The sequence below is a fragment of the Convolutriloba macropyga genome, chromosome 12 (assembly GCF_964194025.1).
Source record: "Convolutriloba macropyga chromosome 12, txConMacr16.3, whole genome shotgun sequence".
NCBI classification, from domain to species: domain Eukaryota; kingdom Metazoa; phylum Xenacoelomorpha; order Acoela; family Convolutidae; genus Convolutriloba; species Convolutriloba macropyga.
In genome coordinates, this window is record NC_134479.1 from 18,839,409 (window position 1) to 18,863,653 (window position 24,245).

Below are 24,245 nucleotides of genomic sequence, written 5' to 3' on the forward strand. Positions count from 1 at the left end.
TAGAAAACTTGCAGAGAATTATGATTCTAACTACAGCATTAAATGAAAACTCACACCAAGTTTCCTTAAAAAACGGAAAAATCTCTGCGTTTGCACGCAGAAAGAGCGGGACGACTACTTTATGCCCATAACTTATCGTCCGTGTCATAAAAAAAACGTTTCTTACCAAGGAAGTACCAGTTACTGTGACTTCTGATAAGAGTTATTAAAGGATAAGATACATGGACCTAATTATAATTGTTCTTTAGAAGTTTCACCACCACGAAATGCAACCCCTGTTACCCGAATGTACTTTGCAGAACCGGTCAAGGATTACTTACAAAAACAATTGACTGATAAGCCCGATGACATGCCCAATCACATAGTGAACACCAATTGGTCATATATTGCAGCAGGGTTTTTCAATGATGATGACATGATGTTCGAGAAAACAATAGAAGGAAAACAGTTTTCACTGGGACAAGAAAGCTTAGTTGAACATAGACCCCAGAGTTTTTCAACATGGACTTGAGATACGGACACCAGTGGCACGTACTCATAATTTTTAATTTTTTTAATAGTTAAATGAAACAAATCTGGCAAGGGGCCACTGAAGTCATCATCAATTTGATGAATTGTTTATTGGTTTAAAAATCATTATTTGAGTCATGCATGTAAATCTGTCATTTGATATGCTACGCAGTGGCACAAATACTGTACTTGCTCAGAAACTCAATAATCCAAAGGTAATTAAGTGTAATTTCATCATCTCAAGCAACCAACTAGGAAACAAAACCTGACAAGAAAAAGGAGCACAATTGAACTCTCTGACAGTGACAAAATCATTGTAACTGTTAAAGTAAAAATGGCTAAATCTGTGCAGAAAATAGCAGAAAATGAAATTGATACACTGGAAAAATTATGTTTTGTATTACGTAGGAATGGCAGAACAAATTGGCAACTAATGCTACTATTTATCCGAATTCACCGAATACAAGTCAATAGTCAGGCACCAGGTTCGACGGATTTTCGGAGGGACGTTAAATGAGAGATATGTGGTGCGATTGATGTAGCTTTAAGCCACTATTATGTGAACAGAGCTCCGATCAGTGTGATGGAGCTCATTGAGCTGCATGCAAAATTGAAGGGCAACAAACAAGAATAAAATACAGCGAAAGGCTGGGATCTGCTCAAGCTCGGCTCGTAGAGGAGCTTCGACAGTTAGAAACAAAAAGCGAATGATTACCTGAGCAACTTCTGATGGCAAAAACGTTACTACTAAACGCTGGGAATCTGGGTGACTCTCCTTCAGGAGGCAGGTTGAAATGTTGAGTGGGGAGTTGGAGGAGGCTACTAACCAAGAAGTAGCCAAACTAAGGGAATGTGTCGCTCTAGTAGATTAGCGGGGGTGTTTACCTCGGGAACTGGAGAATGCTAAAGAAGATATCAGAAAAATAGAAGTAGGGTGATAACCGAAGCGACGTCAAGAAATTTCATCCAGAGGAGGCTGGAAGCAGTAAATGCACTTAGCACTTTCAGTTGTCCTCCAAAATCTCCTGAGATTCTGCCCCTGTCTCAGGGGCGAAAAACTCTATATTTCCGAGTCATTTAAAACTTTATCGCTGCTGTGTCTTTCAGACAAGGGTGGTTGGGAGGACCTTTTCAAATTTATCTTTCAGTCAGAGAAAATTATGGAGGACGAGAAAATTAGGAACATTTCTGATAAATACGGAATGGAAAAAGCAGAAGACTATTTACTTTCAAAAATGGATCTATTGAAATCAAGGTCCTGTGTGAGTGCAACGTTTTTTAAGAGGGTGGCAGTGCAGTAAACCCTAAGAACAGAACGTATGAAATGCTTGTAAATTATAAAAAAGACACCATTTCAAAATTTCACAATTAACAATAGCAACAGAAACAGATTGTATTCAAGATGTAATGATAATTGAGTACATTTTGTTGTATCGTAATCACATGTTCCATATAATGATTAATATTTTTCTGTTTGGGTTTCAGATGCTGAATAAAAGCTTGCAAAAAACTGTGTTTCATCTGAGCAAGACGCCAATATTATTCATTGTTTGTCATGAAGTTTCGACCTCCTGATCTTCCGAAGAAGCCAACCCAAGAGCAATTGTCTTGGTGGGAGCAATGCTTTGACGATGGTCTGACAATCACTGGAATGATGGAAGAATCTCATAGTTTGACATTTATGAGATAATACGCAGGGCCTGGACTCTTCAAAGATCTCTCGGGAGCAACTTTATTCCACGACACAATCGGTATCCTGGATAATCAAATCAAGAGCATTCAAAAATTATAAACACCAGTCGTCAAGTCTTTTCGTGCAATCAGCATGATTATGAGTGCTTAACGACGTTTTTCCAGCAATTGCGGATTCCTATTGAGCAGTGTGAATGCGCAGACCTTACTGTGCAGTAACACAAGGACATAATTGTTTCTGACGGTTTACTGTCTGGTTTTAAATCTCATGAAAAACAAGAAAGACTTTTGGAATTGGCGGACATGGAAGCTTCGCTTAAGAAAGCATTTCACTCGCCAATGCAATCGAAAGATCTGCAAATTTTTCCCGCTCATTTAATGCCAACTAAGACACTCTGCCATCGACATCTAGTGCACCCGTCGGTATTTTTGTTGCTTTTAAAAAAAGAACAGCTCTAACTTAAAAAGCTTCAAATCGTAAATGTGGGTTTTGTGGTGTGGAAGAATTTCACAAAGTCCACAGAACGACGAAGCTCTTGTCTGAAGTGCAGCAAATAAGGGCATTAGTAGCAGTGTGCAAGTCAACTTGCAACTATCGCTTCGGATGACGAACAATAATTGTTATCTGTACTATGCAGTGTGAAGACAGCGAACGAAATGACAAGGTCTTCCAATGGAGTCTACGAATATATTTTTGTTGGCGAAGACTGCTCTCTTCATGATAGACCGTTTATTATTCCTCGCTCCACTCATCATCTGTTTATAATGCTTGATATGTGTAAGCAGTTGCAGTTACTAATCCGGCCAATGAACTCAAAATCTTGTTTCGCAAAAGAAGAACTTATTTCTGTAGCGTTTTAGTGAGCATGAATAATTTTTACAATATTGTTCCTTCTCTGTTGTTAATCAATTAATTTGTAGCGCAATCATACGACTGGAAGTTCTCTCACAATTGTTTGTTTTCTAATGCTGTCTCTTGTTTTACTTCCTCAGCTGATATTTATATATGTAATCATTTTAGTGATAGATTTAAACAATACGAAATGCTTTATGAAGACGTTGTGATGGTAGGGCCCCGGACAAGCCAATATTCACCTAGTGTTGTGGAGGGGCATTACTTAATTCACTTTTTTTCAAATTTATGCCTCTGTGGATACTGCAGCCCAATGTTCGCCCAATGTCAGCCCAATGTTGCGGCCTCAACGTTCAGCAATTATTCAAATGTTATGTTTTCTAGACCAACTGTACAAAGAAGTCGACTCAATTGCACATGATGAACTTTTCGTTTTCTGCCTAGATTTCCAGAAAGCGTTTGATACAGTAGCCCACCACAGCGTTGTTGCAAAACTGTCGGAATCAGGGATCGGGGGAAAAGCGTTCGGATTAATAGCCAACTACTGCGACGACAGAAAAAAACTTGTTCGCATTGGAACCTCAAAGTCGAGCCTTCGTGACGTCACTAGCGGCGTACCGCAAGGTTCAATCCCGGGGCCACTACAATTTCTCGTCTACATAACTGATTTACCACAAAAAATCGAATACAGTAAAACCTAGGGTTATGCAGATGATTACAAATTGCTCCCTAATAACAAACATGAACTTCAAATTGATCTCCAGAAACTAAATGAAGGGTGCAAAACAACGAAATGCGCCTCCATAAAAACAAATGCAAGATCCTTTGTTTCAAGAAAAAGTCGCTCTTTACAATAAAAAAACTATCAACATCTCGTCTCATCAAAAAGATCTCGGAATACAAGTTTGTGATAACCTCATTTTGCATCAAAAAGCAAGCACACGGGCCTCCAAAACTCTTAAAGCACTTTGGTTCCTCAGAAGACATCTTCACCACAGAACTCTCCCTCAAGTTAAATTAAACGCATACAAGGGTTACATTGTACCAATTATATCCTACGCCTGTCAAATGTGGTATCCGTCTAAATGCGATCTAGTGCTCATCGAAAGAATCCAAAAAGTGCGACGAAATGGATAATAGGTTCTTCTCTCACATATAAGGAACGTTTAATCAAACTGAAAATTCTACCTCTATCTTTTTACTTCAAACTTCACAGCTTATTACTACTGTGTGATCTCATAAACAATAAATAGAACATTGTCATAGAAAAGTATATTTATTTCAACAACAATAATCGGTTGAGACAAGGCGCGAAATGTGAAATCAAACTTACGAAAAAGCGATTATTCAAAAATTTCTGGTCGAGAACAGCCTATCTCTATAATATTGTCAACAAACACACAGACCTTACAGACAACAAAATATAAAATATCGGATCAGCGACATTTATTGGAAATTCTTATTTAGAAGTTTTAACGAAATTGACATGCGCACTTGGAGAATTTGCTGACCGTGCAAAAACTAAAACCCTATTTCGAAACTATCTCATTTATAACGATCAATAAGGGTGCTTCAACCCGTGCATTGCAGAAGCCTGAACTACTACTATTACTACTACAATGTCTAAACTCAAACTCTAGTCATCAAAACTTGTGCTAAATTTAAACTTTTACGGGTCAGTAACCCGTGGATGTGTACCCAGAAGCCTGAACTACTACTACCACTACTACTACTACTACTGGAGACATGTGGAAGTTCAAAAACATTCCAAGATATCATTCTCAATTTTAATCGAATTTTTGGATCTTTTCTGCCCCCCCCCCCCCCAGTGTGTTTTTATGACCCCCACTTACAAATTATTTGTTGTTATATAACACGTTACTGGGGGCTAAACAGAATAGATCCGAATTATTCATGGTACTCAATTTGGCATTCGTCAAGTCGAAGTCGTCTGGAATAAATTTAATTTTCAAATATTGAGCCCGTTTTGCTGAAGTAAAAGTTGAGGTCAGAATCTTTTGTCGATTTGCATCCAGCATCTGCTATTGTTAGGAGGAAGATAAAGTGAGAATGGACAAGGCAGCTGAAGATTGAATAGATAACAGTGGCACAGAATTTGAGCTCTTTCGCTGGCCAGGAATAGAAAATAGTTTTTTTTTCAAAATAGCTACACCACCGCGTATGCCCGCAAATTTGTGAGTTCTAGCAATAAGTTGATACTGCTGGAACATAGTAAGGTTTCAACATCATAATGTTAGTCTGTAGGCTTTTGGCAATAGCTTTTCTTGGTCACTGTTTAAAGTTGAAGTTTTTATACATCAAAATTTTTACTGAAAAAACTATATAAATTTGTATTTTGAGTTTTGTATAGCGTTTTGTATTTTGAGTTTTGATTGCCATTTTTACTGCTGTATAGCGTTTCTCTGACGGACTAGCTGCGAAAATTGAGTAGTTATAACGTGTGAAATTGTTTCAAACTGCTTCAATGTCAATTGAGAAAAGGGTGTTCAAACAGATTTTTTGTTTTTGAGAGCAAATTTTTTTCAAATGCGGCATTTTGACTTGTTTCTGCTGTTTCTTTTCGTTTGTCTACTAATACTTTTGAAAGGTGATTTGGCTGTTCTAATAAAGCATAGTCGCAGTTGTTTAAACTCACAAAAATAAACAGCTGTGTTTCAAGACTTAAAAGCTGTTTGACTTAATAACATTTACGTGCTTACTGTTTTACCATAAACGATAAACGGTGCACGTTTTCGCCAAAGACCGCAGGCAAGATCCAGGATTCTGTGACCCCTGAATTATTATTGTACTAAGGCGTGTTTGATGTAAGGATTTACAGTGGGCTTTCTGTTGAACAATTCACAGTCATGAGATTTTGTGTTCAGTCATTGCCACAATCTGTGTTGACCTAGCTGAACAGTACTCAAGGTTTACGTAAGTACATTTAGTCGAGCGTAATTTAATCTCAAGAATATTTAACTACCAAAAGCTAAATGTTTCGCCCACCATTTTGGTTGGCAGTTGAATTTGTCGAGCAAGCATCAGCAATGTGAAATTTGTGGTATTTTCCAAACTCAACTTAGTTGCGTTATCAGTTTCTACACTGATTTAGCCCCTTGCAATTGGCCTTTGTCTAGGTCTGACTAGCAAAATTGTGTTACATAATTTTGTCAACCAGCTGTTAAAATCTGCATAATTTAATGACTTTCTCGGCCTTCGAGTTTACAATAGACGAATACGTTACAGCCAATAGCAGAGAAAGTTCTGATCGAGGATGGGAGCAATCGCTGACTTTGTCAAGTCATGAGTTGGTAGAATTTCCCGAGGAAGCTTACAATGACGAGAACCGAGATCGTTTGAACATACTGGTCGCGTCCAAGAACCAAATTGAACAGATACCGTCACAGATTCTTTTGTGTACGGCACTGAAGAGGCTTGACTTGTCCAAAAATCAAATCAGAACTCTTCCAAAGGAACTGTTCCAGCTACCGAATTTGAGATACGTTGATCTGGGTTCCAATTTGCTTTGCGAACTATCGTTAAGTTTCACCGACGAAGTTGGAAATGCAGTTTCTTCGTCGAGAATAACGCATTTGGTGCTGTCTAATAACAAGTTTACGGTAATCTCTTGGTGGGTTTTAATGCTTGAAAACTTGGTCCACTTACACATGGGGGCGAACTTAATCAAATCACTGCCATCGTGCATTGACAGATTAAGAAATCTTAAGGACTTGTACCTTGGAGGAAACAAACTGATGGAGCTACCGGAATCTGTCGGGTCAATGCACCAGTTGAATAAGTTGATAGTCAATGACAACCAACTGGGGACGATTCCAGACACTTTGACAAATTTGGACCAGCTCAAATCGTTAATGCTTCATGGAAACCGCTTGAAAGTGCTACCACAGTCATTGATCAAATTGGAAAATTTGGAAGAATTGAGTTTGAGGGGGAATCCTTTAGTTGACCGTTTCGTCAGAACCATGAACATGTACCACGTACCGTCCTTGAAAGAGCTTTCTAGTAGATATGTTGTCAATAATCGGTTGATTTTCAATCATGATGATTTGCCAAAGACCCTCTTGCAATATCTGAAAACATCGCAACGGTGTATCAATCCAGCTTGTAGTGGAGTGTATTTCACGTCTTGCGTTGAACATGTAAAGTTTGTTGATTTTTGTGGACGATTTAGAGTACCGTTTTTGATTTATCTCTGTTCGCCGAGTTGTGAATATCCGGAAGCGGAATCTACTAGTAGCTCCGATTCCGAACCTGTCATGGGCGCGTCTCCGATGCATTTGAGACGAGTTCTTCTGGGATGATTGTTAAATGTATGTCCTGATTGGAAACTGAGAACATTTTTTTAACTAAAATGCTGATTGAATTAGTGTTACTTTTCACCAAGTGCCTTAACTAAGTTTGATCCGAATTGAAGTAGTTTGAGATCATTTTTGAGTAGGCCTTACCAAATAAAGTGAAGTAACACAGTAGGCCCTCGTTGCGCAAGCTAATCGTTTTAATTCGTAATAATTCAGTATAGCAGGTTTGATAAGGTCGAATCTCTTCAAATTTTATTATTTCCGATACGCCGACAAAAACTTTTGACTTCATCAGTTTTTGAATGTGTTTTTCTAACGGTAAGTCTTCATAGAGGCTTACGTTTGTTATTCGAGGTCAATTAGATGAGTATCTTCAACTGTGGAATCGTTAACTCCTGAACTTGACGTGCTTCAAAGCTTCGTGGTGTATATTCTTTGTTTATTTCATTGAATCCAAAACAATATTAATAAGAAATAAGTGATTGCTGAACATATTTATTTAGGAAAATCCCAGAATTTCAACCGAGAAAATTCATCTCAAAATTTGATAAAGGAGCTTAACTGGAATCTGTGTTCAACTAAAGCGTCACAATAAGATTTTTTTTAGTTTTCAGAAGCTACGAGTTACAATTGGCCTGCTATTGGTTTTTGCAATTTATAGAATTTGAAGGGTAATGGGAAGCTGTCTTAATGATTCAAAGAGGTGTTGGGGTTTTCGGTTTTTTAGGGAGTGAGCAAAAAACCTGAAGTTCAGGGATTGAAGGGAACAAATTTAGAAGAGCGTAGAAAAAAGTGATCATTTTGTTCATGTTCTTTTGAAACAGAATTGTGAAATTCGCTTAATGAGTAAATTTTTTGTTTGAGGTGCGACTTTCTCAGATTTTTTTGGTTTCATTTTTATATAGTCTGAGAGTGTAGAATTTAAAAAAATACTCGTTAGTCTTTTTGAATGGCCTTTTGAGCCTTTTTGATAATATGAGGAGTTTTACGCTAATTTGAATGTTTTCCAACTCTTTTGCAGATTTTTGACTCATTGTTCTGCTTTGTGGCATCTAAACTATTATAGCTTCTAGTTCTGATTTTTAGCATTTAATATCTGTTTTATGAGTGCAGTTTTTTGGTTCGACGTTGTTATTCTACAAAATTGGATAAAATATTGAGATTTTTCATTAGAATTTTTAATTTCTTACATTTTTTTCTGTTTTTCTTTCAAAATTGGAGATTATTTTTCATTAGAATTTTCATTTTCTTACATTTTCTGTTTTTCTTTCAAAATTGGAGATTTGGTGAGCTTATTATGACTTGCCTATTAGTGACGAATAAAGTTTTTTCGTTTTAATGGATACTTCTACTTAACGACAAACTAATTGAATTTTCCTTTGTCGGAGTATTATACTTCGTCCAATTTTTCTTTTACTTGACCTAAGGTTGTTATTTTCCTGCTCGAATGTTTTCTGCCTGCAGAAGCTAGCGATTTGAAAAACTAGTTTTTGGGCAATGGCAAGTTTGAGTTGTTTCCAGAATTGTTCTGCTGTTTTTAAGATTTTGGTGAGAGAGGGAGAGAGAGAGAGCGATTGGTTAAAAATTTAGCTAAAAGGATATTGGTTAAAATTTGAGATCATTTTTGAGTAGGCCTTACCAAATAAAGTGAAGTAACACAGTAGGCCTTCATTGCGCAAGCTAATCGTTTTAATTCGTAATAATTCAGTATAGCAGGTTTGATAAGGTCGAATCTCTTCAAATTTTATTATTTCCGATACGCCGACAAAAACTTTTGACTTCATCAGTTTTTGAATGTGTTTTTCTAACGGTAAGTCTTCATAGAGGCTTACGTTTGTTATTCGAGGTCAATTAGATGAATATCTTCAACTGTGGAATCGTTAACTCCTGAACTTGACGTGCTTCAAAGCTTCGTGGTGTATATTCTTTGTTTATTTCATTGAGTCCAAAACAATATTAATAAGAAATAAGTGATTGCTGAACATATTTATTTAGGAAAATCCCAGAATTTCAACCGAGAAAATTTATCTCAAAATTTGATAAAGGAGCTTAACTGGAATCTGTGTTCAACTAAAGCGTCACAATAAGATTTTTTTTAGTTTTCAGAAGCTACGAGTTACAATTGGCCTGCTATTGGTTTTTGCAATTTATAGAATTTGAAGGGTAATGGGAAGCTGTCTTAATGATTCAAAGAGGCGTTGGGGTTTTCGGTTTTTTAAGGAGTGAGCAAAAAACCTGAAGTTCAGGGATTGAAGGGAACAAATTTAGAAGAGCGTAGAAAAAAGTGATCATTTTGTTCATGTTCTTTTGAAACAGAATTGTGAAATTCGCTTAATGAGTAAATTTTTTGTTTGAGGTGCGACTTTCTCAGATTTTTTTGGTTTCATTTTTATATAGTCTGAGAGTGTAGAATTTAAAAAAATACTCGTTAGTCTTTTTGAATGGCCTTTTGAGCCTTTTTGATAATATGAGGAGTTTTACGCTAATTTGAATGTTTTCCAACTCTTTTGCAGATTTTTGACTCATTGTTCTGCTTTGTGGCATCTAAACTATTATAGCTTCTAGTTCTGATTTTTAGCATTTAATATCTGTTTTATGAGTGCAGTTTTTTGGTTCGACGTTGTTATTCTACAAAATTGGATAAAATATTGAGATTTTTCATTAGAATTTTCATTTTCTTACATTTTTTTCTGTTTTTCTTTCAAAATTGGAGATTATTTTTCATTAGAATTTTCATTTTCTTACATTTTTTTCTGTTTTTCTTTCAAAATTGGAGATTTGGTGAGCTTATTATGACTTGCCTATTAGTGACGAATAAAGTTTTTTTTCGTTTTAATGGATACTTCTACTAAACGACAAACTAATTGAATTTTCCTTTGTCGGAGTATTATACTTCGTCCAATTTTTCTTTTACTTGACCTAAGGTTGTTATTTTCCTGCTCGAATGTTTTCTGCCTGCAGAAGCTAGCGATTTGAAAAACTAGTTTTTGGGCAATGGCAAGTTTGAGTTGTTTCCAGAATTGTTCTGCTGTTTTTAAGATATTGGTGAGAGAGAGAGAGAGGGAGAGAGAGAGAGAGAGAGCGATTGGTTAAAAATTTAGCTAAAAGGATATTGGTTAAAATTTGTAGTACTAATTTTAGGCTTGTTCTGATTTTGGTTTGAAGGTTTCTGCTGATAAAAATGAGTTCTCTGCTAATTTGGAATTTTTGTACTGCCTTAGGTGGAAACTGAAAAGACGTTTATTATTTCAGGAGTTTCAGTTTCCCAAGTGATTACAGTTTTGTTGATATACATCCTTTTTGGTCGTGAAATTAAAAAAAAGATCGAGAAAGTTAAACTCACAATTTGTTTGTCGATTTTTCTCTAAATTTAGAAAGTTTTCTAGCCTCTTATGACTTGAATAGTGGTGTTGGACCATTTAATTACTCGGCTTAAAAGGATTTTTCTTTATAGTATACAGAAATAATGGATTTTTATATTCATATTTTTTTCGTGAGTGGTTTTACTAAGTAGTAGTTGTTTGAGTGTAATGACTCTTCGAGTCGTAATCCTTCCGGTTGTTTTTTTCAAGCCCTGTTGTTCACCCATTTTGATAATTTTTGAAGTAGAGTTGTGATGTTTGTTGTGCTGAACAATGAATTGTATAAAAAAGCGAGTGCTTTTGTGGCTTCAAATGTCTTCACTCTAATATTAAAGTAATGTGAGAAAAGGAAGCGCAAAATTTGCCTTTTCTATTCTATTGTGTTCAAGTGCCTCAGTTTGACTTTGATTTTTTACTTTTGAGTTTTTGATAGATTTTGTAAATTGCTTTCTGAATCCATTCTTGTTATTTATAGGTGGTCTAGTTTTTTGTCTAGTCAACTTGTTTTGCTGTTTTAATTTTGTCAACAATTTTATTGCGAACATAGGACCTCACTCGCATTTAGAATCTGTTTTTTGTTCATTCGTTGATGCGGTTTCTACGTCATTTTTCTTTTTAGTTGAATCGCAGTTTTTGTTCATTGGAGTTATTTTGGTCACAGGTGACTTACCTCTCGAAAATGATTTCCTCACTCTCAAAGAGATTTTTGCTATCTTTAATTGAAGAAGATAAGGTCAACTGAGTATCTGCCACTCTATTTGAAAATTATTTGAGGGTAGCTAATCGAATCGACACATAAGCTAAACGATTTCTTTCAAATCAAAATATGACCTCGCAGCCAATAGTAAAAATAACTGAATTTTATTTGGTAATTTTTCCGCCATCTTTTTGAGACTGCAGGTGTAATAAGCTATTACAGCTATTTTCTGTCAAACTACCAGCTATGTTTGTCGTTCTGACTCCTTTCAAAGACCGACTCCTTTCAAAAATATTATTTTTGCTTTCTCGCATTTTATTACGCAAAAGTTTTTTTCCATTGTTGTCTCCCAGCAGTCCAGTATGCAGCCCGTGGTATGGAGCACGTGTTACTATGTAGCAAATCTTTATGTGGTAAAATAGCACATGTGCATAGGTGTGCAAATAATATGAGCCCACTAATATATGGGAGAGGAAACACCGACTGAAAAACTATGGGTCTGTTAGTTCCGAAACCACGTTGAACTCAATTATCAAAAAACATCGCTGCAACAATTGTCGCAGAAGGTAGGCTGATGTGTTTTTAGATGTCGGTTCTAAATCACATTGTCTTCAATCTTTTAGAGATGTATTTTTATACCAATATTATTGAGTGTTTTGTTTTCCATATGATGACCTTCGCTTCTGTTGACTACTCAAACTTGATGCGTTTATAGGAATTGACAGAGCTGTTCTTTTTGGCACCAGGCGTTTTTATTCTCTCAGCTAGAAATTATGTGTTGTTATATAGCACGTTACTATGAAAAAAAATAGCGCGTTGCGTCTGGGGGCGCAACGGTAGGAAGTCCGCTAAGCTGGGCAGCTAAGTGGGAGCGAAACAATAGATCCAAGTTGACTCTCCGTGAGTTGAGCGACTACCCTTAAATTTTTAAATTGACAATGATTCAATGATCAAATGCTTTTTGGTTTATTAATGCCGTTTTAATTAACTCCGTTTTATGGAACTAATTTTTTTAAGTTCACAATTGGTACCCTCGATGGTACTGCTCGTATGAGGGAGTTTTCAACTATTTTCTAAAATGGATCTGACGGTCCCGTCTCGCGGTAATATGCACTCGTGTTTTTTTATCTTGTTCGTTTTTGCTCCCTCAGTAAGTTTTGCAACCGCAGCTCCAGCACACTAACCATTACATAGTAAATCATTGTAAAACTATGGCACGTGCACTTGGGGGCGCATATAATATTCACCCACAAAGCTTGGGGGTGCACCTACGGAAAGGAAAAAGATCGGTTTTTGTATTCAAAAACTATTATGTGCCGTAAGTTGGTATATCAATTAAAAGGTCCCTCTATTCTAAGTAGGTTTGAAATTGTGAAGCTTGTTTTTGGTTTTAATTTAACTGACTACTATGTGAAGGTCATATCATAATCATTATTGTCTGAAGTAACAAATGTCCTCTGTGCGTAGGTCAAACGGTGGAGCATTTAGTGCATTTTTTCTGTACCATAACATATCAACAATCGGTATGAATATTGCACGTGCATTTTGTAAGCAGTGTATAGTGAGCCTATTTAAATGGAAGCATGTCGGCAGCGTCGGATCGTGAATCTGTAGCTACAACAGGCAGTTGTTTCCCTTGTCCAGTCAAAACCCGAATGTTCTCCCTATGTATTGGTTTTTAATTTTGTCCATCTGGGTCAAGTCTTGCCCCCCCCCCCCACCACCATCTCAATCTTAGTGTGCATAAACTTTACGTCCCCTAATAGCAGGAGCTGTATTTTTTGTTACTTTTTGCATGTTATTTATAAATGGTAAATTGTGAGGGGTCATAACCGGAACTGGGGAGATCAGAATGGATTCCCATAAACTACTGAAGGGCTGAAATCAGCACAGATCTAGGGTAGGAAACAACTGCATTAGAACTACCAGGGCGAATAGCAACATTGGAGTCAGCTTCTGCAGCATCAGGAATGCCTACACAAAACTCGGCGATTGTTGAGACCCCGGATTGTAGTAACCACGAAATAGGATTGCTTCTCTTTTCATTTTAACTTTAAAAGACTTTTATGTTTATTTGGACCTGCTTTTCCTCGAGGCATGGCTTAATAAGTGAATACCTTTTAAGGCCTCCTATCATAAACGCACTGTGGTCGAGAATATAGATCTTAGCTTTTAAATTTATTATAGGTGTTATGAACGAGTGTAAGCGGTGGACTATATTTGTGAAAAATTTATACTTTTCACTGTTATCGGGCGGGGCTGTGCCATGCATGGTTGATTTTGTTATGCCATTGTTTTAATCGTTTTTGAAAAGAGTGGTATTGATCAGAGGCAACTGAAATTCCGCCCTTAGCAGTAGCACCTCCACCGCACTCCTCTGCGTCTGGTGGACATGCATGTGGAAATGGTGGAGAATCGAACAATGGTGTCATTACAATGGGCATGGGAGATGGAGGTAACTGCTATGCATTATTCTGCCCCACCATGTTCTTTATTTTATGCCCGCTGAGCCGAAGGACAGGGGGAAGTAGGTGATACGACAAAATGCACCGCACATATTACTTCTATTCCCCGATTAATTAGTTTGTTTAATTTTCTTATCTGGGGTTGTTGAGAAGCAGTTTCGAGGACGTAATAACCTAAGTGGTAAAAATTATCTATGTGTTGGATTGCACATATTATTCAATTGTTTTTGACCTCTGTTTTTATGCAAAATTTATTTATAGGTATCCAGGATCTATGTTGCCGCCAGTGTGTCATGCCATCTAATTGCAATTCGGATCTTTTCCGGGTTGTAAATCTCAGTCCTCTGTTGTTGTTGTTGTTGTTGTTGTTGTTGTTGTTGTTGTTGCTGTTGTTGTTGATGTTGTTGTTGTTGTTGTTGGGGATTCGCAGCGGGTTTGCTGCAGGGATGATTTATGCCCAGTCGTCAGTTGTTAAAATAGAGTCCAATTATTTCTGCATACATGGTAGTCGCAAAAGGTTTGCCAAGTGCAGACGTTCTTATCACAAAATCGTTTATTGACAAACTCCCGCATCAGATTTATCAGTCTCTTCTTGAGTCCTTCTTGAAAGCATAAATAATATTTTAAGTACTGAACCCTTCAAACGAGTTTGCTTCACTAACATAAACAACATGTGCGAAGAATTTTAGCAGTACATGGATCAAATATTCGAGGTCCACGTCCCCAAAAGAACTAGACACCGACAAAGTCTACCTCCCCGGATATCAAGTTTCACTTCTTACAACATGAAGAGACTACAAACCCAGAAACGACTCTTATCCGAAAAGCCCACTAGTTATCGAAAACAAGAAGTTCTTAAACTTGAAAACCAATTGATAGAATCATCGGAACTGGACAGGATTGAATATCAGGAGAAAATCATGCGTGCAAGAAATACCGGTACAATCTTCAAACACTTGAAAAGCCTGAAAAAATCACCCAGCCTTCCAAAATTACTAATCAAAGAAAATCAACAGAGCACAAAAATGCAAGAGCAAGTCAACATGATGAACGAGTTCTTTCGCTCAGTGTTCTCACCCAAAATTCCTTTCAGTATACAAGATGTAAAATTGAGAAATCCTGAAATTACAAACTTCGAAATCTCAAAGAAAGCAATCTACAAAATACTTCTTTCGCTAGATGCAACAAAGTCGCGAGGCCCAAATGGCATACCGCCTGCATTTTTCCAACGTACAGCACGCGAAACAAGTAAGAATTTAAATGTACTTTTCAAGCAGATAAAACGACTGAGAAAAATCCCAAACTCCTGGAAAATTGCAGCTGTGACACCAATCTACAAAAAAGATGACAGACGGAAAGTAGAAAATTACCGACCAGTCTCTCTTTTAGACATTGACAGTAAAGTTTTTGAGAAATGCATTTGTTCAGCTTTATACGCTCACTTCGAAAAATTCCTAACAGAACACCAACATGGATTTGTTAAAAAACGCTCAGTTAATACAAATATGCTATCCCTCTTGAAATCAATTCACGACGCACTCGATAACGAATGAAGCACCGAAATAGTAGCATTCTACACAGATATCTCCAAAGCTTTCGACAAAGTGCCGCATTTTGAGCTTGTACAAAAAGTTTCAAATATTGGAGTGGGAGGTTGCCTATTAGAAATTATCATTGACTACTTAGACAATAGGAAACAATTCGTTCGGGTAGACAACACAAGATCGGAAACTTTAGATGTAACAAGTGGGGTACCCCAAGGTTCTCTTCTCGGACCACTCCTGTTTTGCATATTCATCAATGACCTACCTGATGTGTTAGTTTTCTCTGACCCATTTATCTTCGCGGATGACCTAAAAATTCTTGCAGTGAAGAAAACGTTTTGGCAAGTTCAAAACGATCTCAATGGTATTGAACAGTGGGTAAACGAAAATAAAATGAAATTAGCCATGGACAAATGTGCAAAGCTGAGCATAAGAGGTCAAACACAAAATTACGAGCTTATGGGCACTAAACTAGAGTCATCCAAAGTCATCAAAGATCTCGGCATCTATGTTTCCCATGACCTGACGTGGAAGACACACATCGAAGAACGACTGAAAAAAGCGAACAAAGTACTCTATCTACTTTGACGAAACATAGCTCTTCAAGTAAGACAAGAGATCAAGCTCGGACTCCACAAGTCACTAATTTTGCCAGTACTCTTATATGGCTCTGCATGCACAAATCCGAACCGAGGTGAGCTACAACAGCTTGAAAGATTTCAAAAGAAAGTAGTCAAATGGATCCTTGGACAAAAAGTCATGCCGTATCCAAATCAACTGAGACTTCTTAACATACTACCACTACCAATATTCATGCAACTAAATGACATTCTACTTTTATCGAAATTGACAGAAGACGATAGCTTTTTACCAATGCTGAAACAAAATTCAGAAAAAGGGAGAACAAATGAATTATTCAAGCTCCCGAAAACCAGAACTGAAAAGACTAGAAATGATTTCTTTTTCCGTACATGCAGACTAGCAAATCGAATAGAAAAATACATTGAATTTAATACGAAAAAAGGCCTTAAGTTTTAAATTTCATGTGGAAGTTTGTTAACGAGCGATTCGACGAAATTAACATCTGTAGCTGGCATCTATGCTGTGACTGTCAGATCTGCAGAAATAATAGGACAATTTTCTAAGACGACGACTGCGACGAAAATCCCCTCAGTGAAAACTGTAAATCCCCAACAACAACAACAACAAGTCCGTAAGGTCTACTGAATTCAACATATTTCTCTAATTGGTTTGCGAGTCTGCAGTTTCGGAAGGTGAATTCACTTCTAGCTTTTTCCGTTCTTGTTTAGTAGCCGAAAGACTTCCTTTGTGCGTCCATTGGCGCTGGTGAGGTCAGGTAGTTAGATCTGTCACAAGTTCTAGTTTGTTTTCTTCCTTTTTTAGATCAACAGATCGGAAGACTCAATAGACATAAATTGGGGGATCAAAGTTCGCTGCATTTAAAAAATATTCAAGTTTCTAAACAAAAATGTTTTCAGTTTTTCACGCACTGATAAATGGTTGTGGAAAATTTTTTGAAATTTGAATGTAAACTAACCAAAAGTACCGGAAAACGGTCTTGTCCGATCAGAGCAATAAATAGCTGAAATACTTGGTCGTTTCTAAGAACAAATTTTTATATTCGGAAGACAGTCGCATTTTCTTTGCCACCCCCAGACGCAAGTGACATATTTATGCATAATGATTTACTATTTAATGGCACGTGTTCCATCTTGTCAAGTGCTCTGATCGGACAAGACCGGAAAACCGGTGCTCTGATGGGACAAGACCGGAAAACCGGTGCTCTGATCGGAAAAGACCGGAAAACCGGTGCCCTGATCGGACAAGACCGGAAAACCGGTGCTCTGATCGGACAAGACCGGAAATAGCCGAAACACTCGGTCGTTTCTAAGAACAAATTTTGGATCTATTCTGTTTGCCCCCCCCCCAAGCTTAGTGGGCTTGTATTTTTACGCCCCCAGGCGCACGTGTTATTTTACATAGTAACGTGTTATATAAGAACATATAAATTGCAACTGGGGGCTTTAAAAACACTGGGTGGGGGGAACAAATTAGATCCCAAATTTTTATTTTCGGATGAAGTTACCTCTGAGATCTAGTGATACAATGGACAACAGAAAATTCATACACAAACTAAATCAAGTTTTGATGACAAGACCTGAAGCAGTGCCGTGCCATTGAAAATGTTAATTGCTCTCGAACGAAGTTTGAGGCAATTATTGTAAGCGTTTGTCTTACACATAGTTTTTGCTTGACCGTTTTCTTCTCGAACATTCTTTCGATTTCAATTGAGTGAATTTTTCACGCTTGACTTCTTGATGTTTTGCTTGATCTAAATGCTTGTATTGAGAAATTAAGTATAGTTTGCAAAAATAAAAATGATAGTAAGATTCTCGTTTGTCGAATAAGGCCTGATTGTTGAGTAGTAAGCGATTCTCTTCAGCTCCCTGGAGGTTTGCTGCCTCGAGCTCCTCCCTCGTCGGATTTTTGAACCCACACTCTTCCCAGTTTAATGGGCTCATATTTTTTGCAACCCCCAGACGCAAAAGCCATATTTTAACAGAATGATTTAGTATATTATGACACGTGCTCTTTCACTGAAGGTGCATAAAGTACTGGGGGCACAAACGGAAAAGATCCTAAAGTTCTCTACTGTACAGCCCCTCTTAATTAAATTACACCGCCTGTCGTTTGAGAGCAATTCGTCCGACGTTAGCTTTACCCGTTGTTTACTGATACGTGTATTTTTTTTAAAGAAAAATGCAATGGGTTGTTTTTTTTTAATTTTGAATTTACATCTTCAAAAAATATCCATGAATTTAACGATATTTATGAGCAATTTCCCATCTTTGATAGCTCCGATTTTCGAAAGGAACTCTGATAGCCTGGCTTTTTTAAGTAACTATTTGCACTCGAAATATCCGATGTAAAGTGCATAAGTTTTTCAATTGGAAAGACCTAACAGAGTTCTGTTCTTTTTAGATTTTTGAAGCTTAGGGTTTTCAATATTTTTTAGTGGAAATGGAGAGAAACGTTAGAAAATTTTCATCGATGATAATGCTTTTTTCACACTCAAAAATGGGTTTAGACAACCCTTCCTAAAAATGGAATTAATCCATATTTCAATTTTTCATTGTAGGAAACAACCAGTCTACTCCTCTTAATGCACTGAGCTTCAATGGAGGATTGGGAGGGAATCACTTGTACTGCTGTCGAATGTACCAGGAGACGGCTGGATTCTACCACGACTACTCTTGTGTACAGTCCACTCTCAATTTGGAAACCAGGTTAGCATAGTCACTTCCTCAAGCCCTTAGCGGTCTCGAAATTGATAACTGATTTGAATTATTTTTAAATAGTGTAAACTTTAATAGGGCTCAATTTAAAAATCTAGGAACGATATTGGCTTGGCTATAGAATGGAAAGGCAAAGTTCAAGTGAAGCAGTAAAAGTTAGCAATAATTGGCCGTTTAGATATGTATTTCTGGGATCATTTCCGTTTGTGCCCCCACCCCACAGTACGTTATGCTCCCCCCCAATTAAAGGGCACGTGTCATCAAATGGTAAATCATTATGTAAAAAAATTGCACGTGCTTCTGGGGGGTGCAAATAATATGCACCCACTAAGATGGGGAGCACAAATGGAAAAGATCCTATTTCTGCTTTTGATATAAATTCTCTGCTTTTGTTGTGATGTTTATTATTATTCTAATACGCTCTCTTGATTAAGTTACTGCTTACCACATTTGTGCTTTTGAACTTGTTTTAGACCAAATATGGGCAACACACTTCCCTTCAGTCCATTTATGGGTGGAGGCAGTAGAGCTCTTAGTAACAGTCAATTCAGTCTGTTAGGCTCATTCATGCACAAGATGGAGAAAAGTGTGCAAACAGATTTCATCAGGTCATACAAGGACGAGTTCCTGCGGAGTCTGGCAGAGATTGAAGGCAAACAACTTTTCTGATAAATATATCCTTCGTTTTTCATTTCTGTCGTATGGGTAGTCGAGTCTAGAACCAAATTTTGGATCTTTTCTGTTCCCCCCCCCCCACCCCACTGTTTTTATGACCCCTAGTTACAAATAATGTGTAACGATAGATCCCAAATTTTAATTTTGACTAATATGGGTGCGAGGATATAATGAGAAGGATGCAAACTTTGTCTCTACTTTTTCAAATTTTGCTTTTTTATCCCGGACGATTCTTGGCTTGTACAGGAGCAATTTTATAAATGTTTAGGCCTCAAAATGAAGATATCAACATTGTCTAAGGAATTGAGGGGCTTCAAAGACGGTACTGTTATGGAATCGACCAGTCACAAAGTGTGCGAAGAGAACCTGGGCAAGTTAAGGCGGGCACTTCAGTCGAGGGAGATTGCCGTGTTGGAGAGAGATTTCTCGTGCTACGAGTATCAAGGTTAAAAATTGTAGTTTTTTTATCTACCTGATTATTTTTACTCTTCTCACGAACAAATTCTCCCATCAACCTTAGTGCTGCTCCTTGGCATCATTCGACTGGGACCGTAAGGACCTTTTGATGACCTAGCAAGTGGGTTGTGTTTTACTGTAGCTTGGTTAATTACGGTTATGCTCATAGTCTACTTGAAAACAATTTATTATAGTTACTGCTTCTTAATTTGTGCAATGAAAGCATAGGTGATTGATATTGTCCAGGGCTGCTGAGAAGTGGCCTAAGGGGTAAAAAACGCCGTATTGTTTGATAAAATATATTCCGTTTCTCTACACATTTAACAGATTATACAAGGGTTTTGCATCATGGTCAGTGGTTCCAGAAATATCTGCTTATATTAATATAAAATTTATCATAAAATCAAAACACGTTGAGAGATTGTCAGAATACTACGAACCGCTGACTCAACTCATTTTTTAAATATCAACCCAGAATGGGTACAAAAAACTTTTTTTTGTTAAATATCGTTTATGTATATTTTCTTTTCAGAGCAAGAGAAAGTATACAAAAGACGCATGTGCGACTTGGAGGTCGGCATTGTTCTAGGAAGACAGAATTACGCGCTCAAATCAATTTCATGCGAACAGGTTCAAGCTGATAACGCCGTAAAAACATTTGCAATGATCATGGAAAAACGACCTCCATCTATGGAGGAATTTGTGAAAAAGTTCGAAGACAGTCAAACACAATGGACCAAATTAGCCGCTGAATTATCGTCTTTATCGAAAGAAACTTTGAAATTTTACACAAATCAGTTAAGAGCGTTGCAGGAAAACAATGCGCAGTTATTGGAGTTACCGGTTTTACCAAATATTTCAGTCACAACAGAGAAAGGCAGGGATCCTATTGTGTGCCTCGGAGAGTTTTTGGATAATTTAATTAGTCAGATTCCGAAATCAAACGGAACATCTGTTGTTGCTTCTGCAAATTCGCAAAGTAAAGATGAAGCTTCACCTTCAAATTCGTTACTGCCTTCGAACCCTGCTAATGTTTGCACAAATGTCTGGAACCGGTAGGATATGTTTGTGAGCTGGTATTTTTAAAGAAATAAACAAATTGTTGACACAAGTGTATAAGCGTTAGTTTACAAGATATTTCAGGTCTGAAAAGCCATTGTTGGCACCTGGAGCGGCTACTGGAAGTATTCTATGTCACGGTAAACATCAGCATCGCATTCCAGCTGGTCTTTTGGTTCCCCCAGGTAGACAGTTGTTTGTTAACTTGATGCATATGAACTAACTTGGTCGTATTAAACGAGCGCTGTTTTCTACGAATGTGATATTTGAAATCGTAAGAGTAAAAAGCGGGTCTTTATAGTTCCCCATTATGGTATATTAACGGTGAGGGGGTGTAAGTTATATGACCACTATGTCTAAGATCCAACGCTGCTCACAATTTTCTAACAGAATGGTGTAGCTTGAGTAGTTAACTCGATAGGGAAAGTAATGATATTTTAAATTCCGTGCATTTTGTTGCTATTTTTGTCTATTTATATTTTGGTGAGATTAAATCAATGAACTTGTAGAATAGTTGTTCATTTGGTTTCGCGGAGCTGGGTATTTTTTGGGGAGGTGTTAGGTGAATCACTTGATTCCGTCAGCTGTTTTCTTAGAGTTAAAATAAATAAGAATTTTTTATTTTTGTAGCCGAGACTTTTTCTACCTGAAAAATGTTCTTAATCATCTAAAATGTTGTTGCTACTTCAGGATTTTCTCATGCTGACGTTGCCACAACATCTCACCACATACATCACGCGACGTTACCTCTGGGTTTTTGCACAGCCGGTGGAGGGGGTGGGTCTTCGGCCAATAAAAGCATCCAGTCAATTTTCACAACAGCGTCTGGCACTGCTTGTCACAATATAACCAGACATAAGTTGCTGTCTTCTTTGTTTTCGGATCAAACAGTGGCAACAAGTGATGCCCATTTAAATTAAGCAACCTTTTTCTGATTAAAAAACGTGTTATGTTATGATAGTTATGCTTTTTAATTGCTCCCAAACAAAGTTTGTAGCAATTATATTAGTTCTGTGGACTTTTTGATACTTGAACAATTTTTCGTCCTCAACGCCATTTTTCGTCCTCCTTTTAACTTTTCGTCCCCAAAAACGGGATAAACAGGTCATTAATTGGCATTAATTGGCTAAGCAGCAGCAGATCTATTAGACCCTTACGCCTTAGTAGTATGGCGTCAACTTTAAGTATGAGGTTCAACAAATTTTTTGAGGAGACAGTTTCATGATAAGGACTGTTCTTAATCTTCAAAGTTTGATCCCTCCCCCCCCCCCTCAGTCAACCCCCCTGTCCAACATTCCCCCGTCAACCCTGCTCCACCTGGCGATTTGGACCCCTCCCGTCAGGCGTCCCTACTCTAACCCTTCGGTTGACTCCATTCCTCCCAGCGCTTAAACCCCCCCCCCCCCCCCCCCCCACACACACACACACACACATGTTAAATTTGAAATCTGAAGACATAATCTAGTTTCAACTTTTGACATATAAATGGGTATCGAATATGAATTTCAAGCTTCTACGGGAGATTTAAGTCATGTTGCGTCACACATAAAACACGCACACAGACCCGTTTCTTCGCCTCAAACAGGCACAGGGATCCAATCAAATTCTTCAACAGACAAGGAGTCAATTTTGAACCCAGTGGTGGGCTCCGAATCTCATCGATCAAAGCAGCAATGTATGTGCGGTGTTTGTGGAGAACCAATTTGTAAAATATTGTCAACGAGGGCGTCGTGTAATCACGTCTTTCACCCAAAATGTGCAATTATGATAGACAAATGTCCGATTTGTCTCAAATAGAGGAATCCAATGTTTGCTAAAATTGACTCTTTTCTACTACCGTATGATTAGATTTTCATTGCCGTCGTTTGAAAGTTATGATTGTCTCCAAAGGATTAATCGGAGGAATTATTTGCCCACTTTTCTCTAGCCAATCCAATCTGGAAAAATGACATCATCAACTTGGTCTCGATTTTACTTTTCTTTGCCGATGATCAGTTACATTTAACCAGGGAATCAAATCGCCACCTGATATAGCTGCTATTCACAAGCCCAATAGAATTCGAGTCAGTGCTACGAACGAAACAGTTACGGATAATTAGACGCAAAATTACGCAGCTAATGAAATCGAGATCTCAAGATTAAGGCGGATTTTACTTCAGATAAGTTGTCAAAGGCCGATTGAGTTTTGCGACAATGTTAAGTGACCAAAGAAGCAAGTCGATTTCTAGGATTCCAGGCGAGTTCAAGAGAAATTTATGGAAACTGATTTGACCTAAATGTTGGATGCGAAACCTGGATTGCACCAAGTTATATTCTGGCATCCCAGCTCAGATATTGGAGTTTCCTAGAGCGTATTTCAGAATACTGTTTGTCCGAAGACTAAGACGTATTTCTGAAAGTCAAAAGCGCAATGAATCGACGTTTACAGGAATTCTTGATCAAGAAACCTTGTTCGGATAATGCTGTTTGAAGTCACGTACGACCTGCAAAGTCATCAATCATATCTAGGATGAGTTAAAGTGATTTTAATTAATTAGGTGAAAATTGAGTATCAAACCAAGAGGTATTACTAGTTCATCAAATTTAAATTGCACAAGTAAATTCAGAATTTGGTGAATTAAACTAATTTTATTTATGAATGAGTGCATGAATTTATTTTTGTCCACGGTTTAGTTCTGCATGTAACTACATTATGTAAGCACAGTAATTTTAAGGCGGACCCTATCTGGGCTCTTTTTACAGCCTTAACGTTTACAGGTCTATAACTACTTATTTCTGCGCTCAAAGTAGTCTTACCTAACTCTGACTGACTAACCGACTCTATAAAACAGTTAAGATAACCTTCAATTATTTAGGTGTTAAGAATATACAACACCGGATTCAATCACAAACATATTGTATAAATCTAAGAGACTGACTGCGAAAAGGTGTCGTGCTCTATATAACAGAGAATAGAGTCTTCTCAGTGTGTAATTGGTGGAAAATATATGCAATGGATTTTCATCTGCTGCAATTTGAGGCGGGCGTATAATCCACAGTTTTGAGGTTTTTTGTGTAATTGCCTACAACTTCACCGCTCAATCAAAATTTAAATATATGGCCTCAAATTCTGCGTACAGCCAAAGCGGCTGGATTGCTAAAAAAACCAATCAACCCTATTACTGACCTGCAAAGTTAGCCAATTAACTTTTCAAATAAAATTTGAAATGGGAAATTGCAGCTTTTGTGGCTACAATTTGGCTGCAATCGATTTGACTTTTTGATTTGATTTTTCGCCGTTGGCTCTGATAGTGGTC

At 37.5% G+C, this 24,245-nt stretch overlaps 2 protein-coding genes across 4 annotated transcripts; both read left to right on the forward strand.

Annotated features, from left to right (window-relative positions):
- Positions 1-5,924: 5,924 nt before the first annotated feature.
- Positions 5,925-7,503, forward strand: LOC142351030 (uncharacterized). Its single transcript, XM_075403090.1, has one exon. The coding sequence runs from the start codon at positions 6,256-6,258 to the stop codon at positions 7,375-7,377; it is 1,122 nt and encodes a 373-aa protein (XP_075259205.1). The 5' UTR covers positions 5,925-6,255; the 3' UTR covers positions 7,378-7,503.
- Positions 7,504-12,820: 5,317 nt separating this feature from the next.
- LOC142350351 (uncharacterized) lies at positions 12,821-23,617 on the forward strand. 3 transcript variants are annotated; one of them, XM_075402187.1, is made up of 10 exons: positions 12,821-13,056; positions 13,363-13,459; positions 13,761-13,888; positions 18,603-18,750; positions 19,233-19,411; positions 19,703-19,879; positions 20,423-20,945; positions 21,034-21,134; positions 21,640-21,849; positions 22,460-23,617. In XM_075402187.1, exons 1-10 carry the CDS (start codon positions 13,017-13,019, stop codon positions 22,744-22,746), a joined length of 1,890 nt encoding a protein of 629 aa, XP_075258302.1. In that variant the 5' UTR covers positions 12,821-13,016; the 3' UTR covers positions 22,747-23,617. The 3 variants fall into 3 exon arrangements, with proteins under 3 accessions (XP_075258302.1, XP_075258303.1, XP_075258300.1); XM_075402185.1 differs by having other exon boundaries at positions 12,822-13,056; positions 21,025-21,134; XM_075402188.1 differs by lacking the exons at positions 21,034-21,134; positions 22,460-23,617 and having other exon boundaries at positions 21,640-21,807.
- Positions 23,618-24,245: the final 628 nt, after the last annotated feature.